Source organism: Ochotona princeps, chromosome 17, assembly GCF_030435755.1.
Source record: "Ochotona princeps isolate mOchPri1 chromosome 17, mOchPri1.hap1, whole genome shotgun sequence".
NCBI lineage: Eukaryota > Metazoa > Chordata > Mammalia > Lagomorpha > Ochotonidae > Ochotona > Ochotona princeps.
The window spans coordinates 12,777,517-12,801,266 of NC_080848.1; the positions used below are offsets into that span (position 1 = coordinate 12,777,517).

The 23,750-nt window shown below is 37.9% G+C and overlaps 1 protein-coding gene across 1 annotated transcript in view; it reads right to left on the minus strand.

The window, feature by feature from the left end:
- Positions 1-23,750, minus strand: part of EFCAB13 (EF-hand calcium binding domain 13) — a 126,666-nt gene that overhangs the window by 35,975 nt on the left and 66,941 nt on the right. The window contains exons 29-38 of the mRNA XM_058675798.1: positions 21,955-22,008; positions 20,614-20,718; positions 16,124-16,273; positions 15,622-15,675; positions 13,479-13,583; positions 8,341-8,394; positions 7,360-7,464; positions 5,090-5,128; positions 4,379-4,483; positions 2,869-2,961 (exon numbers count right to left, since the gene is read on the minus strand). Of these exons, the coding sequence (XP_058531781.1) occupies positions 2,869-2,961; positions 4,379-4,483; positions 5,090-5,128; positions 7,360-7,464; positions 8,341-8,394; positions 13,479-13,583; positions 15,622-15,675; positions 16,124-16,273; positions 20,614-20,718; positions 21,955-22,008 (864 nt within the window). The remainder of the gene's footprint in view (positions 1-2,868; positions 2,962-4,378; positions 4,484-5,089; positions 5,129-7,359; positions 7,465-8,340; positions 8,395-13,478; positions 13,584-15,621; positions 15,676-16,123; positions 16,274-20,613; positions 20,719-21,954; positions 22,009-23,750) is intronic.

A 23,750-nucleotide genomic window follows, 5' to 3' on the forward strand; every position in this document is an offset into this window, starting at 1 on the left:
GTTAGGTAGGAGTGGCTCAACATACGCAAGTCAATAAATGTGATACATCGTATCAACAAACTGAAGGAAACAGCCCACATGATTATGACAATAGACACAGAAAGCATTTGATGAAATGCAGCACCCTTTCATAATAAAACCTTAAGCAAATCGGTTATAGAAAGAACATTCTTCCATACAATCATGGCAAAATATTACAGATCCACAGTCAGTATTGTATTGAATAGCTAGAAGTGTTTTCCATTAAAATGTGGACCCAGATGTGGATTCCTACTATCATTATTACTATTCAATATAGCTTTGGAAATTTTAGCCAAAGCCATTATGCAAGAAAAACAAATAAAAAGAGAGAAATTAGAAAGGAGTTGATCAAACTTGAACAGAAATGGCCTAAACATTTGTAATTTCATTACTTTGTGACCAAATGTGCCAAACTAGAGACCATTATGCTAAGAGAAATGAGTCAATCCCAAAAGGTCAGATATCATATGATGTAAAATCTAAGGATTTTACCTGTGAATTCTACCTTATTGCACCTCCTAGTTATTTGTACCCTTGAAAATAAGACCTTGCGTTGTAACACATTTATCGGGGTCCCTTGTCCCACGAGCAAGACCCCGATACGACATGATCTCTTCACAAAGCTTTATTAATTAAGCAGCATAGATAAAGTAAAAGAACAGAAAATCCAAGTGCAAAGCAAAAAGGGAGTAGCCATAGCACAATGTCCTTGAGCAGCAAAGCAAGGCTAAGCAAAGCGAAAGCTAAAGGCAGAAAGCAGCCTCCCTCCCCCAAATCCTCACAGAATATACTCTTTTCCAGCCAGTCCACTTAAAGGTCACCAAGGCATGCAGTAAGCACACCAACCACAACTCTGATCATGCGCGCACCACGCAGACTTCACGAGACCTTGAACCAATCCTCTGCAACTTCCTGAAACCTGTTTACTGCCAAGAGGAGGAACGGCCTCGGGCCATCTTAGGGCAGGGCACTCGTGCAGTGCTCCCAACACGCATTAATCAATCATCCATAAGAGAATGATTATTTGTAATCATCTGAGATTGTTAATGCCCCTTTTATCACTGTTACTGCTATTGCCCATAAATAACGAGGATCTCGTCCTCCTCGTGTCTTCATTTGTGCCTTGGGACACACACTGGCATTTATTCCTACGTGAAAAAGCTGGACAATCTTTATCACCACCTGTTTGTCACAGTGATACCTTTGTTATATGTTCGTTAACTTCATGTGGATTAAGTTTCACTATTTATTTCTCCCTATGGTGGGAATGCATTATGGAAATGTGGCAGAAATTAATATGTTCATAGGTGGAAACAGAGAGAAGTAAATCCTCATGCATGCACCACAAGGATGGACTCAAAATGAAAGGCTGATGATCTCCTACATTGTTGTGAGACACCTCAGAGGTAGCACGATGGACTTCTGAAAATTCAAAAGGCACCCATTGTAAGACTGCAGGGAAAAACAGAGGGGAGGGGATGAAACTTGGGAGGGGAAGGGAAATCCCAGTGTCTATTAAACTGTACCATAAAACAATAAAGAAGCATAATGTACCTATAATCCAAAGTAGCTACAAGAGAGGTTTTAGAATTCTCTAATAACAAAGAAATGATAAATTTGGGAGGTGATACATATGCTAATTATCTTCTTTATATAATATATGCATTCATTACATTATACCCCAATATCTGTACAATTATTATGTGTTAATTAAAACAAAAATAAGAGAATTCTGAATTGTGGCTGTAAATGTACAGAACTATAAAGAGTGTTGAGGGATGTGACTTTTTTTGGCAACAAATATGCCAAAAAATGACCCAGGTAAATTAGATCCTGGACAGGCAAAAATGGCATTTAAAAACACATGCACTTTCTCTGATGAAAAAGATACTAAAAATAATGTGATGGTTAATTTAAACCAGTTGAATGTTAGGTAAACTACTCAATCTTTCTACTGACATTGTATTGAAAGAGAAAATAGACTACTAGTTACATTGATACAAGAGAGAGATATACAGGGACTTGAAACATAGCCAGTGGTTGCAGAGGCACATAAATTAGCAATAAATTAAAGAAATACACCAAAGCCCTTTAATAGAATGTTGACAAAAAAGGGAGAAGATACTGAGAAGGATGATATAATAGTCTTTGGCTTGAATAAGCAGGTGGTAAAGGTCATCAATTGAGAAGAAATTGTAGGAGCAAGAGTAAGTTTGGAAAGAAAGCAAATGCATTTAGATTCAGAATTCTTGGGTCTTAATTATCAAAGGTTCATTCCTGTTCTTAGTTCAAATTGACATGTAAATATATAAAGTTGAAGCCACAAATAGAAACGAAAGTAGAGATAGAGATGTGGAAGTCTATGAGTGTCAAAGGGACTGGATGAGAAATATCATTTACTGAGGTCACAATTTCTTTTCACTCCCTTTTTGTTCCCTCGACTTTTTTTTTTGAAGATTTATTCCATTTTCATTACAAAGTCAGATATACTGAGAGGAGGAGAGACAGAGAGGAAGTGGAGCTGCCGGGATTAGAACCAGCAGCCATATGGGATCAAGGCGAGGACCTTAGCCACTAGGCCACGCCACCGAGCCCTTGTTCCCTCAACTTTTATTCAGTACCTTAAGCACTGTCTTGATCAAGTAATGATCTTAGTTTTGCTATGAGACATGTCTCATCTTTTTGAGAAGTTGATGTCTTCAGATTTTAAAAATGAACTCAGGATTTTTTTAATGCTTTCTATAAAAGGCTATCTGATAAAAATGATTTTAAAGCTGACAGTTTCAGAAACTGTGTACACCAATTTAGAAATCTTAGGAAAGACACAATAAAACATGTAATGTTTACCGTCAACTGCCAAATCTCCCGGTTCTGCTTCTGAAGGTTTGATCCCTTTGTGTTGCCGAGCGATGTCTATGCCGTTAACATTAGCCTTCCCTCCTTTTGAGACACAAGTCAGGAGTAAAGAAATATGAATGCTTCCAAAACCATAAATGTTATTTTAATGACTATATGCTACTATAATATTCAGTACTTATGTGCTAATATTAAAATGATAAATAAAAATTCAATATGGTTAATATGTTTGTGTTATTTCTATTCATAATTTTCCCGAGAGAACAGATAATGTCAACAGGAGAATTAAACCAGACTCTGTGAACTTAAATTTTATTGTTGGGTCAAGTTCACACTTAAAAATACTTAAGAGATGAACAACTTTGAAGCTTATACTTTTGAACAAAAATAAGAAAGTTCTATTTGCATTTCCTAAATTTTCAGATTAATTATTACTGCTTCTTCTGGTCATACTTTAAATTTTAATGCTTCTTTTTTTCTTTTGCAATATCAAACTCCAAAATAATTCTTTTGGAATAAAATTTGGGAAATTCCAAAAAATTTGGCCTAATGCAAAGGCATATATTAAACATGAGCTGGTAAATTATAAATATGCTTTTAAAAAAGTAGAAATTACACATTATTTAAAAGAAAGACAGAATTTACAACCACAAGACAAATATTACAAACTGAGCGTTTAAGAAAGTCTTGTTAAGAGTTTTTGTAACAACCTTTGAGAGACTTCAGTTCATCCAATAATCTATTCTAAAATATCATCCAATAATGACAATTATGGATGATATTTATTCATGATTCTCTTAATTTCAAGATCTGAGTTCATACCTAGTTATTAACTAGAGTCAAGAGCATAGTCATGGCATAAAGAAAACTGAAAGTGGGCCTGGCACAATAGCCTACTGGGTAAATCCTTGCCTTAAAAACCACTGGGATCCTATATTGGCATTGGTGTGTGTCCTGGCTGCTCCACTTCCCTTCCAGCTCCCTGCCTGTAGCCTGGGAAAGCAGTGGAGGACAGCCCAAAGCCTTGGAATCCTGTGCCCATGTGAGAGACCCTGAAGAAGCTCCAGGCTACTGGCTTTGGATCAGCTCAGCTCTGGCCATTGTGGCCACTTGGAGAGTGAACCAGCAGATGGAAGATCTTTTTTTGTGTCTCTCCTTCTCTCTGTGAATCTGCCTTTCCAATAAAAAAAAATCTTTAAAAAAGAATGTTGAAAACTATGCAGTTAATAAGAGAAATTCGAATACACTATTTTGGCTACTCCAGTTCTTTTAATCTTTGGTATGATGTTTCACGTAAGACTCAGCCATTTTTAGCATACCAAGTGAGAAATACTGTTTATGTGAAATTATTGTATCTTTTATGTTAGTTTATTTTAGGCTTAAGTTTTTCTAAATGTTTCCTTGTTTCCAAACAAATTTTTTTTTAAGTTCTTCAAAAAATTTAAGTCTAGCTGTCCTGGAGGTAGGGGACAGGAGGTTCTATTATGTCTTAAGTACTTACCATTCACTGGTAGGTTCTTTGCAATATCTTTGAATTCCTTTTCTGAAATTTTCATCCCCATGTTTCCTAATACTGTGTCCAGTTTGTTGAGATCAAGCTTTCCTCCTTAGCGGACAAAAGTTCATTAACAAAACAATGGAACGTGACAAATATGATTATTTTCCAGATATTATAGAAGTTTCAATGTAAGAATCACAACTCATTGCAGTAAATTAAATGTATAAAAATGGTCACTAATAAAGTGAAAGTAAAAGCAGTTATGTTTAACCTATTTTGAGGATCCAGCAGTACAAAAACTTTTTAAAGATTTGCATAAACCTCAGTGAATTCATCAGTAAAGTCCTTAATGTAATGACCCTTTACACAGTAGCATAGAGAAGTCATTTTTATGCTGAACTAATCTTTCAGATTAATTTGTTTAGCTCCTAAGTAGATTTTCGGACAACCAACAGTGCTATCTGCTTTGCTATTAATTGTTCACACTTTATTTTGTGCTATACCTAAAAATTGTAGAAGAAAACAAGACTTTAATCCAGTGGAAATATGTTAAATTATTGCTATGTAGTAGAAAATCTATAGATGAGGCATAAGTACGAAATCATATACATTTTGAAAATATAAATATATGTGAAGAATTGACAATCCAATTACAAGAAAATATTATAGGTAGAAAACATGTCAATATCCACTGTTCCAATGATTTTCACTTACCTTCAAGAGCTTTCACACCATTCATCATCCTATCATCAGCTGTAAGAAAAGCAATAGTTCAAGTCAAAGAGATATAAAAATTCATAGTAAAGTTGCACGGAAGTAATAATTTCAGAGAGATGAATTTTATTATTTCTGATTTATTATAAAATAAGAATAAAACATGTAGTCTTTGCTATTCAAGACAATGAACTTATTAGCTAAACAACTTATATGCTAAACAATACTTCTTTTCTACTTGCATTTCCCTTGTGTGCCTCTTTAATTCCTTTAGGACACTTCTTAAAATTTTCAAAATTTTATTTTCCAGAATTAAATCTCTCAGTAAAATTGAAGAGTAAAATTGGGTTTTTACGTTTTGAGAACACCACTTTTGATCAAAGAGGCAGATGTAAATCTAATGTATGCTACCTCCAAATTCAAAGAGAGAGAAAGAGAGAAAAGGAGAAAGAGGGAGGTTAGGAGGGAGCAGAAGAAAGGGAGGAAAATGTCATTGTGTTCTTAGAATTGTTTCTATAAATCACATTGTATCTGTTAAGTACTAATTAAAAATTAAAATAAAAATTAAAAATTTGATATTCCTGTTGACTAAAGACATACCTTAAAAATTTTAGAGGAAAATATAGGATACCTTTAAGACCATATAGAAGAAACACACAATAGTACAAACTGTAAGGAAATTTGGATATAGTTTAAGAAGTATGGGCCCGGCACAATAGCCTAGTGGCCAAAGTCCTCCCATTGCATGCACCAGGATCCCATGTGGTTGCCAGTTCTAATCCTGGCGGCCTGCTTCCTGTCCAGCTCCATACTTGTGGCCTGGAAAGACAGTGGAGGATGGCCCAAGACCTTGGGACCCTGTACCCCTATGGGAGACCCAGAGGATCCTGGCTCCTGGCTTCGGATTGGCACAACTCCAGCCTTTGTGGTCACTTGGGGAGAGAATCAGTGGACAGAAGATCTTCCTCTCTGTCTCACCTCCTTTCTGTATACCGGACTGTCAAATAAAAATTAGTAAATCTTAAAAAAAAAGTATGGTACACCATGATGAAAGTGTAAAGCCAAATGAAAATTTTAAAACACATGTTGCTAAATAACAACAACCAAAAAACCCACAACAGAGATCAGTAAAGTACGGGCAGGAAGCCACTGACCCTCCATCTTATAGTTTTACTCAAGATAGCTATGTCTATCCACTTACATATTAACTAGGGGTACTTCAACCTACTACAAAATGTATAGAGTTGAGTAGCTGCAAAGAGGCAGTAAGCATAAAACATTTCCCATTTTTTCCCCAAAAAGGTTTGTCTGTATCTTTATCTAGAATATAAAAAATTCTTAAAATTGCTAACAAAAATAGAAGCAAACCAATAGGAAGTTGGACAAGAGACAGAATACACAAAAATAGGAAACACAATTTTTTATAAGCTTATGAAATTTGAAAATAGTACATTCCATACTCCATTAGCAAACATTTGAAAAACCAAATGTTACTACTTTGTGTTATGGGTACAACAATAAAATTGTTTCCTCAAAACTAACGCAAATATTTAAATTCTAATGTCTTAGTGTTAGTGACTGATTGAGGATGTGGACTTGATCTAGCAATGGTGTTTGAGAGGTGGGTCCAACAGATCTTTGGGACATTGGGGCATGCCACTGGAGGGTATTTCTCCCAAGAAGTCTGCTTATTTGAGTTCCAGTTCTCCCAGCTGTTCTGTTTTCTGCCCCACCATGTGATCATGCCTCTGCATTAGTATGACCAGCTTCCATCATATTCCGGCCTATGGGGCTGCCTCATCCTATAACCTCCAACTGTGGGTTTCAACAAACTTTTATTTCTCAGTGACGTTCCTCTTGGGAATTTAAACTAAAGTAGTGAAAAACAGGACCCAGCACCCATTAGCCCAAAAGACATTTTGAGGAAAAACTACGCTGTTGTTGTTTTATGCAATTGTTGTTGTTGTTCTTTATCTTTGTTTTTTAAGTGCCTGGCGATACACTTTCAAGGAATCTGAGTGTAAACCTCAGAGAACGACAGGTAAACTCTGTTAGGTATCAAAAAGTAAGTATTTTAGGCCTTGTAGCTCATAAGGTTTTAGTCATTACTAGTCAATTATTACAGCATAACAACACCTGTAATATTTAAATGAGCAGGAATGTTTGAAGGGAACTCTACATTCTCTTCATTCTTGATGTTCCCTTAGCTATCAAAATGAGAGTTTTCCTCACAATTAAGAGCTCTGAAGGCTGCTGTGTGACATGCCTACCATCAGCAGGTGATGTTTTCACGGACTCTGAATCTTCCTTCTCTGTGAGATCCACGCCCATAGCTTCATGAATGCTCTTGACTTCTCTGATATTTGCTTCACCTCCTTCAATGCAGGTAGAAATAAGAACAAATGTGGAATTTATGTATTACTTAATGACTAGAAAAAAAATTTTTAATTACGTACAAATACTTGGTACCCCATACGGGCACTGGTTCGAGTACTAGTACTCCATTTATGGTCCAGCTCCCTACTAATGGCCTAGGAGAGCAGCAGAGTATGGCTCAAGTCCTTGGATCCCTGCACCCATGCAGGAAACAACCAGGAAACTCTTGGCTCCCAGCTTTGGATCAGTTCAGCTCTAGGTCTTTGTGCTTTGTGCCCATTTGAGGGTTGAATCAGCAGATGGAAGAGCTCTCTCTCGCCTTAATTCTGTAACTCTGCCTTTCAAATAAAAATAAATCTTCAAAAAATTATCTGTTGACACTCAATATTATCTCTACTGCTAGATAAACAAAGGCATAAGATGGTCTAGTCAATTAGCTACTCCTAATGGGATTTTAAAAAGAGAACCTTTGCACTTGATCCTAGTAAACTGTTATTTATAACAAGGCGATACAGCACCCAATAAAATATAAACAGAATTTAATTTAATTTTGAAAATTTAGATAATATATCTAAATAAGTACGTAATTATGAGATATCCTAAATATTCTCTAAATTATGAAATTACCTGTATCTACCAAAACTTTACTGTATTAATTTATAATTTGACTTTCTTAGAGTATTGACAGTACACTTTCCAAAAATACCAAGAATAAAATCCTACTTTTAACAAAGGGAAGTTAAAATAGAGCAATGTGCAAATTTGGACAATTAGATACAAATGAAAATAAAGACAAGAACAAGATAATTATTAACTGTCAATAACTGGGTCTGTTAACAATTTGAGTCTTGGATTTATAACAATTCATTTCTCACCTGTCAACATTTTCACTTCATCCATCAGCTCACTGAAATTAATATTCCCAGAATCTATAAGAAACAATGATGATTAAGGAACAGAAAATGTCAAAGACACAGGTCAAAAATCAAAATAAAATGTACAGACCATTGTCTAAGTAAATTTTCCCCACTATTTTTATGTCATCCTTTAATTACTAGACTTGAGAGATGAACAAACAATATTTTAGTGAAAGCCCATCTGTCCCCTGAAACAAGAGGGTAGTTTAAGGAAAGGAGTGATTTCTAGTCTTTAGATGATACTCTATATTTTAAGTATAGTTAGACAGTAACTCTAGTATTGTTTATTGATACAAACTTCTGTCACTATCAAGTTCAGATAGTGATATTTAAAGGACTGAGAAGTAACTAAATTTCCTGTCTCCCTTCCCAATATTCTCTTCTGAGCATATTTAACTCTTGAAAATTGTCTCCTGAGGATTTAAATTTATGACTATCCTGGGATTATTTTTTATACTTTATCTCTTCATTCATCCATTCTTCACCTATACATCCATTAAAGATATATATTTTAAAGTTTTATATTTTTGCTTTAAGGAATTAATACCTATTAATACCTTAGCTTCTCAAAATTACAGCAAATGCAAGATATCTCACAAAATTATTGTTAATATGATAATGCAAAAATGATTCCATGAAGTTCATAGATAACACTCCTTCTCTCACTCCCTCTCTTTCCTTATTAACTTTTGGGATAGTATTTTAAATTTACATTACAGCAAAAAACTTATTATTAAATAGATATTGCAACAAGTTAAAATTAAAAATATGATAGCTCAACAGGGATATAGGCAAGGGCTATAAACAACAATCATATGAAAAGATGTCCATTTCACTCATATATAATAAATTTTAAAATAATCAGAGATCATTACAACTATACTAGTATAGGATTCTTAGTCACTGGTTTGACTAAGACATAAACCAAGATTTGACAAAACTATTCACTAATAATATGGGAATTTATTTCTTTTGCTGCTTTTTTTATCTTTCAATTTTCGCTTGCACATATAAGAGAACATGCAGTATGTGTCTGTGTTTGGTTTACTTCACTAAACATGACATCCTCAAATTCCTCAAATTTGATAGCCTCAAATTTTTAGGGTGATGGTAGAATTTCATTCTATTTATACCTGAATACTTTTCCTCTGTGTGTGTGTATCACATTTTCTTTATCCATTCATCTAATTATGGATACCTTGGTTTTTTTCTGTATTTAGGCTACTGTAAACAGCCATGCTGTAAGCACGTTGGTGCAGGTACCTCTCTGACACAATGAGTTCATGTCTTTCAGGGACACCCAGTAGCAGAATTGTGAGATCATATGACAAGTCTATTTCTAGATTTACGAAATCTCCACCCTGTTTTTCACAGTGGCTGCACTAATTTACATTTCCACACTCTTTACATTCACATTTTTCCACACGCTGGTCAGCATTCTGTCTTGGACCGCAGCCGTTGCCAGAGGTAAGGTGATACATTGCTGTGGTTTGCATTTTCTTCATAGGTAGCAATGTTGAGCAGTTTTTCATATATTTGTCGGCCATTTGTATTTCATCTTTTGAGAAGTTTTTGCTTTTGTTTTAAGAACTGTCCTTTGCCCCTTCCTTTCTTCCTTCTTACCTTCCTTCCTTCTTTCTTTCCTTCGTTCCTCCCATCCTCCCTCCCCTCATCCCTTCCTCTCTTTCTTCCTTTTAAAGACAAAATATCCCTTTACTTTAAATAACAAACATGTGCCCAGCTGGTGGCCTAATGGCTAAGGTCCTTGCTTTGCACGTGCTGGGGTCCCATTTGGGCCACCAGTTCTAATCCCAGCAACCCCACTTCCCATCCAGCTCCCTGCTTGTGGCCTGGGAAAGCAGTCACGGACGGCCCAAACCTTGGGACCTTGCACCTGCGTGGGAGACTTGGAAGGGGCTTCTGGCTCCTGGCTTCGGATGGGCTCAGCTCAGCCACTGCAGCCGCTTGGGGAGTGAATCAATGGACAAAAGATCTTCCTCTGTCTCTCCTCATCTCTGTATATCTGACTTCCCAATAAATGTAAATCAATCTTAACACACACACACACACAGTATGAAACAGGAACGTGAAGCTGGCAGCGGAGGACAGCCCAAGTGCTTGAGCCTCTGCAGCCATGTAAGAGACCCACAAGAAACTTGGACCTCCTGCTTTGGCCTGGCCCAGAGCCCGGGTTACTGCAGTGCAGGAAGATCATCTTCCGTTCTCCCTCTCCCTCCCCCCAACCCCACATGTGTCTCTGTTTCTCTCCTCTTCTCTCTGTAACTCTGTCAGTGAAATAAATAAAGAAAGAAATGTTTTTAAAAGTAGAATGAGGAGAATAAGCACTGCTGGAGAAGGGAGGGTATATTATAGCAGGGTATATGGAGGAGCTTCTGATATGGCTGGGATAGTTCTATTTCTTAATTTAGGGGCTGGCTTTGAAAGTGTTCATTTTATAATAATTTTTGTGTGGTTTTCCATGTCATATTGAACAATTAAAAACCTATTTTAAAAAATAAGTGCAGGCAGCAATGGCAGAGGTTAAAGTCACCACTTTGAACACTTGCTTCACATACTGAGAATGCCTGACTTGAGCCCTAGCTACTCCGCTTTGGATCCAGCTTCCTGATCATGTGCAGTGTGAGAAATAATGGCCCAAGTACTTGGGTCCCTGCCATCCACATTAGAAACTTGGATTGAGCCCTTGACTCATGACTTTGGCCTGATGGAGACCTGGTAGCTATGGGCTTCTGGGAAGTGAATCAGTGAACAGAACATCTCAGCTTGTCTTTCTGTATCTCTCTCTCCCCCCTTTGTGTCTGGGGTTGATTTCTGCCTCTGGCTCCCACTCCAACTTTCTGCTATTGTGGATCCTGGGAAGTAGCAATGAAGATTCCTGGCATTTATGTGGGAGACCTAGATTGACGATCTGACTCCAAGCTTCAGATCATCTCAGTCTTGGCTATCGTAAGCTTTTGGAGAACAATTTTCTCTCTTTCTCTTTTCTCCTTCCCTCCATCTGTTCCTCCATCTCTCCTTCCTGCCTCTCATTTAAGTAAAAATTTATAAAATAGAGAGATGGACAGGGCTCTACAATCCTTGCTCCCATTCCCATTCTGGAAGACTGAGTCTATGGAAACTTTTTAGCCAGGTAACCAAGAGACAGCAGAACAAGATTCCTGCCACAGGGGGCAGGGCAGGAAAGTGAATTTAGGAGTGCCACAAAGTTCAAACCCAGTACTTTAGCTGTGAGACAACACCACCTGACAGGGCCTGAGGCCTCCTTCCGTCTGTTCACAGACAGAATCTCTCGACTTTGCTGGCATGAGAGAGAGCTGTGCACCAGACACACACAGACTCATTTCCGTGGATGTCACCACATCCTTCTATCAGCCCAGCAAGTACTCCCAAGATAGGTTAGGGCCTGGTAACAGTGACAGTCCGGAGTGATCAGGCTTAGTGTCAGCCTAGGAGTCCAAGGACTGAACTAAATTTATCACTCCTTTCACAACCTTGGGCAAACAGCAAGGAACCACGGGGCTGTATCTTGGGACTCCATGCCAGGCAGGCAAGACCCATCTGGAAGATCCTAACAGTGCCCCTCTTCAGGCCAGTGCTGTTTATGCAGCCTCTGGACTTGCCCTGATGGCACCTGGAGTCTTGTAGCCGCTGTAGATCCCAGTACCATCACCTGTGAATCTACTCCAGCAACGGAAAGTCCATAGCAGTGTAGGCTTTGTTCTCAGAAGACTGCAGGCTCTAAATGTGACCTATATCTGTGACACTGGTGACGACGGAACCAGGTATAAGGGCCTTCCTCAGTCATATGGGCCCACTCAAAGGAAGAAGCTTTTCAGGATGCAGTACCCCATTTTAGAAACCCCCTCGGTTCATTTTTTTTAAATTGTACTAATGCAAAAAAAACAAAAACCAGATTTCACATATTAAACAGGTACTTTCCTCCTCCTCTCTCTTTTCTTAAAACCCCCGCCCGCCTTCCTTCCTTTTGTTTTTTAATTTTTATAAGAACATAATTTCAGTCAATTCTATAATCACAAGCCTAATGTAACATTAACCAACAAATAAAAAGTATATGGATCATAATTACACATGAGTATAAACAAAGGCTAAAAACAGCAATCAGACCACAAGATGTCCATTTTTTCTTATAGATTTTTAAACTACTTAATATTAACTACTACATAAAAGACATATTTGTTTTTTGGGGGACTGACTTATTTATGAAATATAGTTGCATCCATTTTGTTGAAAAAGATGGGATTACATTTATTTTTAAACCTCGTTTTATTCTTAAGACATCACTATAGATTTGAGACAAAAATGGGCTTAGGTTATTATCTATGACTGAAAAAGGCAGAATACAACAACAGTAGATTTATGATGAATCTTGATGGAGGGTGTCATCTAGTGCCGAACTAGCAGAAGTGTCCACAGGCTCAAAGAAAATAAGCATGATATTTAGAGTTTCTGGAAGGCTCGGCAAACCCAAATTCAGATTATGCAGACTGGAAGGACTCCTAGCATCTCAATGTGCAGGAGATCCTGAATGCCAGCAAGTATCAAACCTTTAGGAACCATGATTTCACGTAACAGACAAAATCAAGTAACAGAAATTGATCTTCTGGCAAATTATCTGCAAACCCTGGCAAATAATTCAAAATGGCTGTTTCAAGGAAAGTCAGTGAGTTTCAACAAAAATAAATCAAACTTTAACAGAAATAAAGGACAATTAAAGAAAAAAAAACAGAAATCCTTGGGCATAATAAACAAAACAGATTAAAAGGAGGAAGCAACTAGTTAACTCAAAGCTAGAATATTTGAAAATACATAACCAGAGAAGAAAAGGAAAGAATATGAAGAAAGTTTATAGAAATTTTGGGGACAGTATTAAAAGCAAATATCGGAGTTAGTGGGGTTAATCAGAAACTTGAGAATGCCAAAGGACAGAAAACTGATTCAGAGGTAATAACAGAAATCTCCTTTTACCATTGGTAATACCGATTTCAAAAACATTCACACTTAAGTTTGTAAGCAAACATTCTACTGAAAAGCACCGTAATAACCATAGTACTCACCACTGACTGGTATCTTTTCTGCTAGATCTTCAAGCTCCTGTTCTGTGAGTTTAATTCCCAAGTTTTCTAGAACACTACCCCTTTTACTGTTTTGAACTTTCCCTCCTTAGAAAAAGAAAGTGAGAAAATGATTAAGATGTAAGAAATATGTTAAGCTTTAGAAATGTATTAATATGTTTTACAATTAGGAAAAGATTAAGAGAAAAATATAATCTTTCAGTGTTAGTAATCCCTACCTTTAATCATAACAATAACTTTGGATGAACGGCTTCCTTAAACTTTAAGGAAGTTATCTTGCTGAAACAATACCCAAGAAATAGTTCATAAAAAGAATTGTAAACTAATGAAATGTTCAGTAGAGAGGATTTTGAGAAATTTCTCATTGCTAGAAAACTAACATTTGTTTCCACTGACATTCTGAAATTACTCTATGTGGTTTTTCCATGGAGTGAAACAAGTTTATAAGTATAGATTATTTTTTCATTAGCAAACTATGTGTTTAATGGCAATGAATATATGTTTATTAACTAGCTGTTATGATATCAAAGATGACTTAACTATAAACACTGAGAAGATGAAGTAAGAGTTGAGTTGTGAGTACATGGAGAGAGAGATACACTTTAAAAGGTACAAAACAGGAGTCAGAACTGAAGACCGTAGGTGTGTCTCCTGGGATAGATGGAAGGAACTACAGGAGGAGTGAAAAATCACATTTCTTGCAATCAGAGCCCCATTTTTTAAAAATGACATTTAATTTAGTTGACAAAAATACAGAGTCGATTACAAAATGGGAAATAACATGAGCAGCTTCAACACAACTTCCACATGAGTTTCTCCACAAAATAATTTTGCTGTCTTAGAGGCCTGTGAACGCTAGGAGACATTTCCTGTGTGGCAGAAAACTTCTTTCGACACGTGTCAACTTTTTCTTCATTACCCTGACTCCATTCTCCTGGTGTCCCCCCTCCCTTTCTCTTCCCTCCCCTTTTTCCTCTCCTCTCCTTTCCTCCCCCCTTCCCTTCACTTCCCTCTCCTCTCTTCCCCTCACTTTACCCCCTCCTTCCCCTTCCCCCTTCCTCTCTTCTCCTCTCCCCTCCTCTCCCCTTCCCGCCCCTCCCTTCCCCCTCCTTCCTCCCCACCCTGTCCTCTTCTTTCTTCTCTATCTCTGTCATCTCCTATTTCCTGTCTTCTTTCCTGCCCTCCCCTCTCCCTTCCCCTCCCCTTCCTGTCTTCTCTTCCCCTCTTTTCCCTCCCCTGTCCTCTTCCTTCTTTTCTTCTCTCTCTCCCATCTGTCCTCTCTCTCCTCTATCCTCTTTCCTCCCTCAAGTACTAGGAAAAGGGACAGAATAAAGAAAAAAAGAAAGAAAGAAAATGCCTTAGCTACAAGGATACCTTGGATTGCAAATTTTAAGGTGACTTCACCTAAAATATGTTCTGTTTAAGAATAATAATAATGGGGCCCGGCAGCGTGGCCTAGCGGCTAAAATCCTCACCTTGAACGCCCCGGGATCCCATATGGGTACCGGTTCTAATCCTGGCAGCTCCACTTCCCATCCAGCTCCCTGCTTGTGGCCTGGGAAAGCAATCAAGGACGGACCAAACCTTTGGGACACTGCACCCATGTGGGAGACCTAGAGGAGGTTCCAGGTTCCTGGCTTCGGATTGGCGCAGCACCGGCCCGTTGCACTCACTTGGGGAGTGAATCATCGGACAGAAGATCTTCCTCTCTGTCTCTCCTCCTCTCTGTATATCTGACTTTGTAATAAAAATAAATAAATCTTTAAAAAAAAGGAATAATAACAATGAATCTTATTTAATGGATTTAATTCTATTAGAAAACAATATCTACCCTTTCTGAAAACAGGCAGGAAGTATTTTTAGTTGTCTTTGCCTCTTTTTTCACTCCTAAAATAGCTACCTAACAATGTCTTCAGGTTTTTTTCTAATTACTTAGAATTCAAGTTACACTTTGAGGGATAAGTTTTGTAAAGTTTAACAGATTATGAGGCCTTTTATAAGGATTTTAGGACAGCACATAGGAAAGTAAACATAAAACGAAAGACCTAAATTGTAAAATCAATTCATAGAGAGTATATTATTTAATAATATTACTTAAAGCTTTAAATCTTAAATTGTTACTCACCCTTGAAAGACTTCACACCACTCAACAATCTATTCCTGTAGATCTCCCCAGAAGCTGAAATGCAAAACATACTATGTCAAACAGAACATGTTACATATGCTCATAAAAGATATATACATTTCATAACTTAAGGAACAATTTTATTATTTATTAGTATCATCTTATCCTCTAATTTGAGAAATGAGTAAGAGAACCATCAAGTGAGGAGGTACACAGTTTTGAACAACGAAGACAACTACTAGTAGATTCTGTTATGCTGATGCTACTTTGCTTGTTTTTTTTATTCTTTCCACCTAATTCTAAAAATGACTTCATCATTTTCCCTTCATTTCCTTTTTTAGTATAATTTTACCATTGGTTGGAGGATATGACATTGAAACCTTGGCCTTAGTCACCAATGGCGTGGGGTTAAAGAAATTAAAGAGTATCTATACAAAGAAAAATTTATTTTTTCTAATTGTTTTACATTTCTAAAGACTCTGAGCAGAAAGCACAAAAATACCCTCTTCCTGTAGCTCCATAAAACAGAAGTTTCCAGAAGGCTCACCATCAACTGGCAGATTCTTCAGCAGCTTCATTTGTTCTTTGTCTGTTAGCTCAATGCCCACATTGCTCAGAACATCAGGTAGATCTCGCACATCAATCTTTTCTCCTTTGAAAAATATGAAATGTTATTATTCAGTAAATTTATATATTACTTATTTCAAACAATCATGTAATAATACATTTCTTCTTATCTTGAGGTAGTTTTAGATAAAACATAGATATCTATACAGAAGCAACAGAAGTGACATAGCAAATTTACTTGTTCATTTAAAATGTTGCAAAATATGACTTCCTAATATGAAAATGAGTCAAAGAGAATAAATTCTATGTGACTAACTGGTTAAAAATCAGATTCAATTCATGAATAAATAATAAACTGGAGAACATTAAACAGTTTTATTTTTATGTATTATATTATTTTTTATCATACTGACAATAAAAAGTATTGTTACTTGATCTATTCTGATTTGAGAACGTATTAATAATGTTACAGAGAATGACATGCTTATATAAAAACTCTAGAAAGTTCGCGTTGCTAGAAGCTTATAGACATTTAAGTGCTACATGTAGAAGAAAATTATAGGATGTGTTCTACTAGAAAATGTGTTCTACTAGAAAATGTTAAAAGCTAAATAATTAAAATTATGCTATGACATAGAAATTGAACATTATGTTAATACAGTATCTTCTCCTAACCCGTAAAAAGTTTCAATGCATCAAACAATTCTCTCATTTCAACTTTCCCATCTACTGTAAGAAAAAAATGTAAATCATGAAAACAAATTGTGACACTTGGACGTTTAATGTGGAGAAGATTTTATAAACATTTATTTCAATAACTTTCTCTACTTATACCCTCTTCCTGGGAATGAATTAAAGAAATACAATATAAAAATTTTAATAATTTCATCAATGTAAATTGTTATTTGAGTCTTCCATAGAAAATCAACCATAACTAGTCAAGGAATAAAATTCAAAAGATATATCCAAAGATCTACTTTTAGCACTAAGATTCTCAAAAATTTTGGACCAAATTACAACAATATGATTTAATTTTGATATATACTATTCAATAATGTTTCTTTTTTAAAGTTTTTAAAAATTTCTTTTTACTATTGTTTACATAGTTGAGTTTACACGCATAGTATTTTTTACATGCATGCCCATGTGGGCCACTGATTAGAGTGTGGAGGGTCAGGTATGGAGGAAAGTAGGTGGGACATTTTTTTTCCTTGCTTCTGCAGGGGAGGAGACAGCTCCTTGCTGTCAAACTACATCAGCACCCAGGGATGGGGGCAGTCCTTTGATGACACCCTAAAGACGCCGATGTGGGGGAGAGTGTTTCTGAGGGTGTTACTTCATGGTTTTGACAGTTCTGAGAAGTGGTTGGTTTCATTGCTCCAAGGTTGAGAAAATCTGTCCAAGGTCTGTTGGTTGACAAAGTCCACCTTACTGCATCCATAGACCCAGGAACATGCTGCAAGGCTTAGCCAGGAGAATTACCCAACCTGTTCTGCTTTCCGTACTCTGACATGGCACTCCACATCCTATGCTGGCCTAGAAGAGCTGGATGCCACATACCCTGTGTGCATCAGGGCATGCTGTCCACTGCACAGGCATCAACAAACGAGAAGGCCAAATCCCAAAACAGGCATTCCAAGCTCAGAACACACATCCTGTGATTTTTCTGCATGGCCAGGGTCTGAGACCAGCAATCTAGTTGGGGAGTCTGCCCAGAAACCTCACCTGGGGAGGACCTGATGCTTATGTGCACCAGCCAGTGCAGAAAAAGGTTTTGTCCGTTTTTATTTTCATTTTTAAAAGATTTATTTATTTTTATTGGAAAGGCAAATTTACAAACAGAAGGAAAGACAAAAAGATCTTCCATCTGCTGGTTCATTCTACAAATGGATGCTACACCCAGAGCTGAGCTGGTCCACTGCCAAGAACAAGGAACTTCTTCCAGACTTCCTACACAGGTGCAGCGTCCGAAGGCTTTGGACCACCCCCCACTGCTTTCCCAGGCCACAAGCAGGGAGCTGGATAGGAAGCGGAGCAGCCAGGAAATGAACTGGTGGCCATATGGGATGCTGGCTCTTGGGGCGGTAGATTAGCCAGTTCATTTGGGTCATCACACTGACCCCTCTATTTGGCTCCTTTTACTGAGTTCTGTCTTAGTAATATTTTCTTTTTTTTTAAATATATTTTAGATGTTATAGTTTTAATGCTCTTAAAAGCGTAGAACTTTAACAATTTAATAAATTTACATAGTTAATGCAACATCAACATAAAGCTATACAAATAGGCACAAATGAAGATAAACTGATTCTGCAGAGCCCTAAATAAAGTAGTGCTTTCAAGTAATATTTTCATTCATGTCATTCATTAGTTTTCTTGCTTCTTTAATCTGTCCATCTATATTCCCTTGCATCTATGGAGTTTTTTTATGACCATTATTTTGAATCATTCAGTTCAGGATGTAATTCTCTAAGGTTATGATTGATTGATTGATTGATTGATTGGAGACATAATGCTACCTTACTTGTTCATGTGTTCTGTGTCCCTACATTGACATCAGCCCATCTGGTGCACTCATCCCCTATTCTTTATGGGGTAGTTTTTATTTTAAAGAGTTTATGGCAGGCCCGGCGGCATGGCCTAGCAGCTAAAGTCCTTGCCTTGAATGCCCCGGGATCCCATATGGGCGCTGGTTCTAATCCCGGCAGCTCCACTTCCCATCCAGCTCCCTGCTTGTGGCCTGGGAAGGCAGTTGAGGACGGCCCAATGCATTGGGACACTGCACCTGCATGGGAGACCCGGAAGAGGTTCCTGGTTCCCGGCATCAGATCGGCGCGCACCGGCCGTTGCAGCTCACTTGGGGAGTGAATCATCGGACGGAAGATCTTCCTCTCTGTCTCTCCTCCTCTGTGTATATCTGGCTGTAATAAAATGAATAAATCTTTAAAAAAAAAGAGTTAATGGTTTAGTTGGAATGAAGCGCCTCACTTGGCTTATTGCTTTGGCTTTGATTCTAGATTAGCTCAGGAGTATAAACTCTAAATGGTTTCTTTTGTCTTAATGTCATCTATGTCCATAAGTGGCAGAGTGGTCCAGTCTGCCACAGTTCCTAGGGATAGAACTGAGGCTCGGAGATGGTCAAGGACCAGACTGGGTGTGTATCCCCAGCCTACAGAGTTTCGTGTCAGCCTCCATGCTGAATGTTGTTTGTGCTGAAGAAACATGAATGACTGTCCCCTGTACCACTGGTAAGCCTGAGTGATATTGGAGCCTATGCGATATGAATGCTCCCCTCCTCGGGTCACGCTTTTAGAGTCCAACTAGTACTGTGGCCTATAAGGCCAACAATTCAACTTCTGGCACTAGAGGATAGGAAATGAACCCTATTTCAATCCTGCAGTGTGACTATAAGGTACACCAGAGAGTTTACTGTGTAGGACATGAGCCTAGAGAAGTGGACTACACATGGGTTCTCCGCACCCCCCCATGGCCAAAGGGAAGATTCTAGAGGAACAAAAAAATTCAGAACACATTGTTATAGTCCTGGCACCACATGGTGTAGTGAGGTCACCTCCCAGGTCTCCAGAAGATAAGGTAAATTATCTTGCTCACATGGAGTGCATGAGTGTAGCTCCACAGCTAAAGCTGCCAAACTCTCACAATTGCAGAATGCAGGGGATCTGCCCTTTGCTGCACTCCTGGCCCTGGTGGTGGGAGCAGAACAGAGGCATGCTGCAAGACTTTCTGATGGTGAATATGGGGATCTTTGTGGACAGGGAAGGAGGAGGCAAGGAGAGCAATGCAGCTTCCCTGTTCCATACCCTGTCAGCCTTCCGGGGTAAGTAGAGATGGAATTCCCTCTCAGCTAACCATGCGAGCAGCTGGGTGTGGCAGCACTTTGACACCGAGGAGGTGGTGGGATGGCAACCAGCCATCTGTACCATGTGGCTGACTACAAGTAACATCTCGGACCATACGCTCCTTGCCCCATGGGGCCGTCATTATTTTCTATCACTTCTTGGCTGGAAGGTTATTGCCAGATTGACTTCTAAAAAAGTAGCTCTTTGTTCTTTCATAGCCTGGAGCAGCTGGTTAGTATGGCTATACCCTAGTCAGCCATTTTGGATCTCCTCTATATATTTTTTCTCCAATTTTATTTCATTATATTTCACTCTCTTCTGTCTTACATCTTCTTTTCCTCAACTTTTCCCAATTTATTAGTAGACTTGAGTGAACTCCAATCTTTGCTTAGAATTAAAAGTGACATCAATTACATCATGAACTTATATAAATTGTATCATGACAAAATTATTTGTTGTACTCTGAATTATTCTAAGCCTTAAAAAAATGCCTGCCTAAAAAGCACTTAGAATTGATGTTTGTATAGAAATTGTGTACTTTTTAGACAAAAATATTTTAGATACTCACGATTAGTGGGCAGACTGCATTTCAAATCCTTAATTTCTTCTTCTGTAAGCTTCCATCCCATGTTTTCCACAACTGAATCAAGGTTATTAACATTAATAGATTCTCCTTGGAAAAATAAGAGAATTATGAGTAAACTGGATGTTTTGTTTCTATTTGTTAAGATTCCCAGTTTTAGTAGTCGTTTCTAAACTCTTTGGCACAAGCAGCTAAAGTTTAATTAGAAAACTTTTTTAATATTTACAGATTTAAAACCTATAAATATTAAAGGAGGCTGGTAGAAGTGGGAGAAATAGTTTCATCTTCTAATAAATGCGCTTGTTTTTATTTACTCTTTTTTTCTGGGCCCCAAAGGCTTTATTTGTTAATAGGTTTTAGGAAAGAATGTGAATCCAATGACTTCCACGGCTGTGGAATGAAGAACTGTGCCCAGGACTCATCCAGCAGCGTTGCAAGGACCGCTGCCCGGTCCACGGCTCACAAATACACCCAGTCCTGAGCGCAGGACTTAGAGTTTAAAACACAAGCTGATTTCTTTTTCAGCGCTTTCATTCGGTCGCTGCCATGAAGGACATTCCTGCCACCCTGGCTGCAGAAAGGAGCCCAACTTAAAATCTGCAGACTGGTCTTCCGGCGTTGAGCCCTTCCCCGACCAGGGCCACAACTGGCCCCGGGAAGAATGGGCAGTGTTTCCGGTCAATGGTCAGACATACACAGACAATTCAGAAAACACATTCAAAGGGAATAAATTCAGCTATAACAGACAATCAATTCCAATTATTTGCAGGAAAGTGAATGCAACTGGAGGACATCATGTTGAGTGAAAGAAGCCAGCGCAGTAAGACAAATACTGCAGAGCAATAAGTAACCACATCTGAGCACAGAACGCTGATATCAAGGGCGAGCAGGGATGCAGGGAGTTCGGATAAAAACAATATTGGGAGCTCAGTGTGTCATTAACTGTGACAAATACACTAATATGAGATGCTAATAAGGGAAATTAGATGCGGTGTATAAATGAACTTACTATAGTTACCACTTCACAACTTTTGTTTTGTAAAGTTAAATTTTAAAAGAAAGAAACCTCAAGAAATTTACTCTTATGAGAGTTGGTCATATCACTTACTGTGCTACCTTAACTTTTGGTAATCAAAGTCAAGAATTGTTACTATTATTGGCAAATGTCCCCAAAAGAAACTTTCCATCAGAACACAGCACTGAAATAGTATTAACATACAGATATTCTAAAGTAAAGAATAAAAAGCAATGAAAACACTGGTGCTATATAAAATAAAATTTAGTATAAAAATGAAGATATTCAATGTATTGTAACTTTTAACTAACCTGTGACAATCTCCACTGCTTCCAGCAATTTACTCAGATCAACCTTTTCACTAGCTGTAACAAAAATTATAATTAGGAAAAGAATATTGTAAAAATATAGACAAGCTATTAAATAGAATCCCCTCACAATTTAATATAATTAACCAAAAAACTCATACAATGATAACAAGAATCCATTCTGTGGTAGGTGGGAACCTGTCTAAGAAAAAAAAATTTTTGAAAAGGTTATAGGGAAAAAGAGAGAGAGAAGGGGGGGAGGAGGAGAGAGACAAAAGAGGAATTCTTTCAGCCACTTGATGGCCACAAGGCCCAGTGCTGGGCAAGGATGAAGAGCCAGCAGCTTCATCCGGCTCGCCCACATGAATGGTGCAGACGGAGTACTTGGGCCGTCGATCACTGCTCTCCCAGGTCACTAACAAGGAGCTGAATTAGAAGAGAGTAGCTGTGATTCAAACCAGTACCCATAAGGAATTCCAGTGTCGCAGGTTGTGACCTACTATACCACCACACTGGCCCAGAAAATTACTTTCCTAAGTCTTAATATTTATTTATTTCTATTGCTCTGTCACACTTCACTTAGGAAACACAAATTCAAAGAAAAACTTGTGAATAATTTCACGATGTCAAATAGAGAGCATTAAGCCCCTAAGATCAGTTTTCTTCTGATTTTGTTCAACTTCACTTAGTTGCACATAAGAAGTTTGTCATAAACCATAAGGTCAAATCCATAAGCTAAACAAAAAGCTAAACAGAGAATCCATTAATTAAGAGACTTAAGAGGGGATCAGCATTGTGGCTTCGTGAGTTAAATCACCATGTGAGATGCCTGCATCCTGTATCAGAGTGCAGATTGGAGTTCTGGCTCCTCAGCTTCTTTTTTACATTTTTTTTTGTGTGTGACATAGTTCCTTAGACTCAGTCATTTTCCTTTCCACTCTCCTCCTCCCCCTACTATTTCCCCCTATGTTATAATCAAAGGATAGTCATTCACAATTCTTGTCCAGCCTTTTGATAATGTGCCTGGAAGACAATAGATGATGACCCTAGCACCGAGGTTCCTGCTACCCACGTGGAAGACCCACACAGAGTTCCTGCGGAGTGAATCAGACGATGGAAAAGCAGTCTCTCACCATACTTCCTCCTCTTCCTTCTCTCTCTCTTTTTTTCTCTATCCCTTTCTTTCATTTCACCCTTAAAATAAATAAATCTTTTTTTAAAGACTCGAGGAATTATTTCATAAACCAAAGTGTCTATTCCACAGGGCTCAGTGTATTTCTAGATGAGCTTTTAAAAATACAGATAATACTAACTTACACTAGCATAGTGAATAATTATCTAAGACACATATATGACTGGAATGTGAAAGATATGTGTCTGGAATAGAGGTGACAGGGAAGTTGAAAGACACAAGAGGAAATATGCTTAGGACTAAATCTTTATTTCTATATGAGCCTGTTTGCTCATTGGAAAATTTAAGACTTGTTTAACTTGTAGCTCATTAAGATTTCAAGAATCAAAATTCTCACAGAACTGAGCAGGATGGTAGCTAAGATATTCCAGAAACTGTCTCCCCAAGGAGACACCAACTGGAATAGCCACTTACACACAAAATCATCGTCACAGAAGTGAAGTAGCTAGGAATAAGATTTCAGTGCCTGGTTTTAGTATAATAACAAAATATACAATGAAGAAGGCATGAAAGAAACAGTTGACTGAGTCAACTCTCTTCAGCACCAAAGAGCTCATCATGGAAAGAGAGATGCTTCACCTGGGGGAATTAGAGGAAGATAAATCCA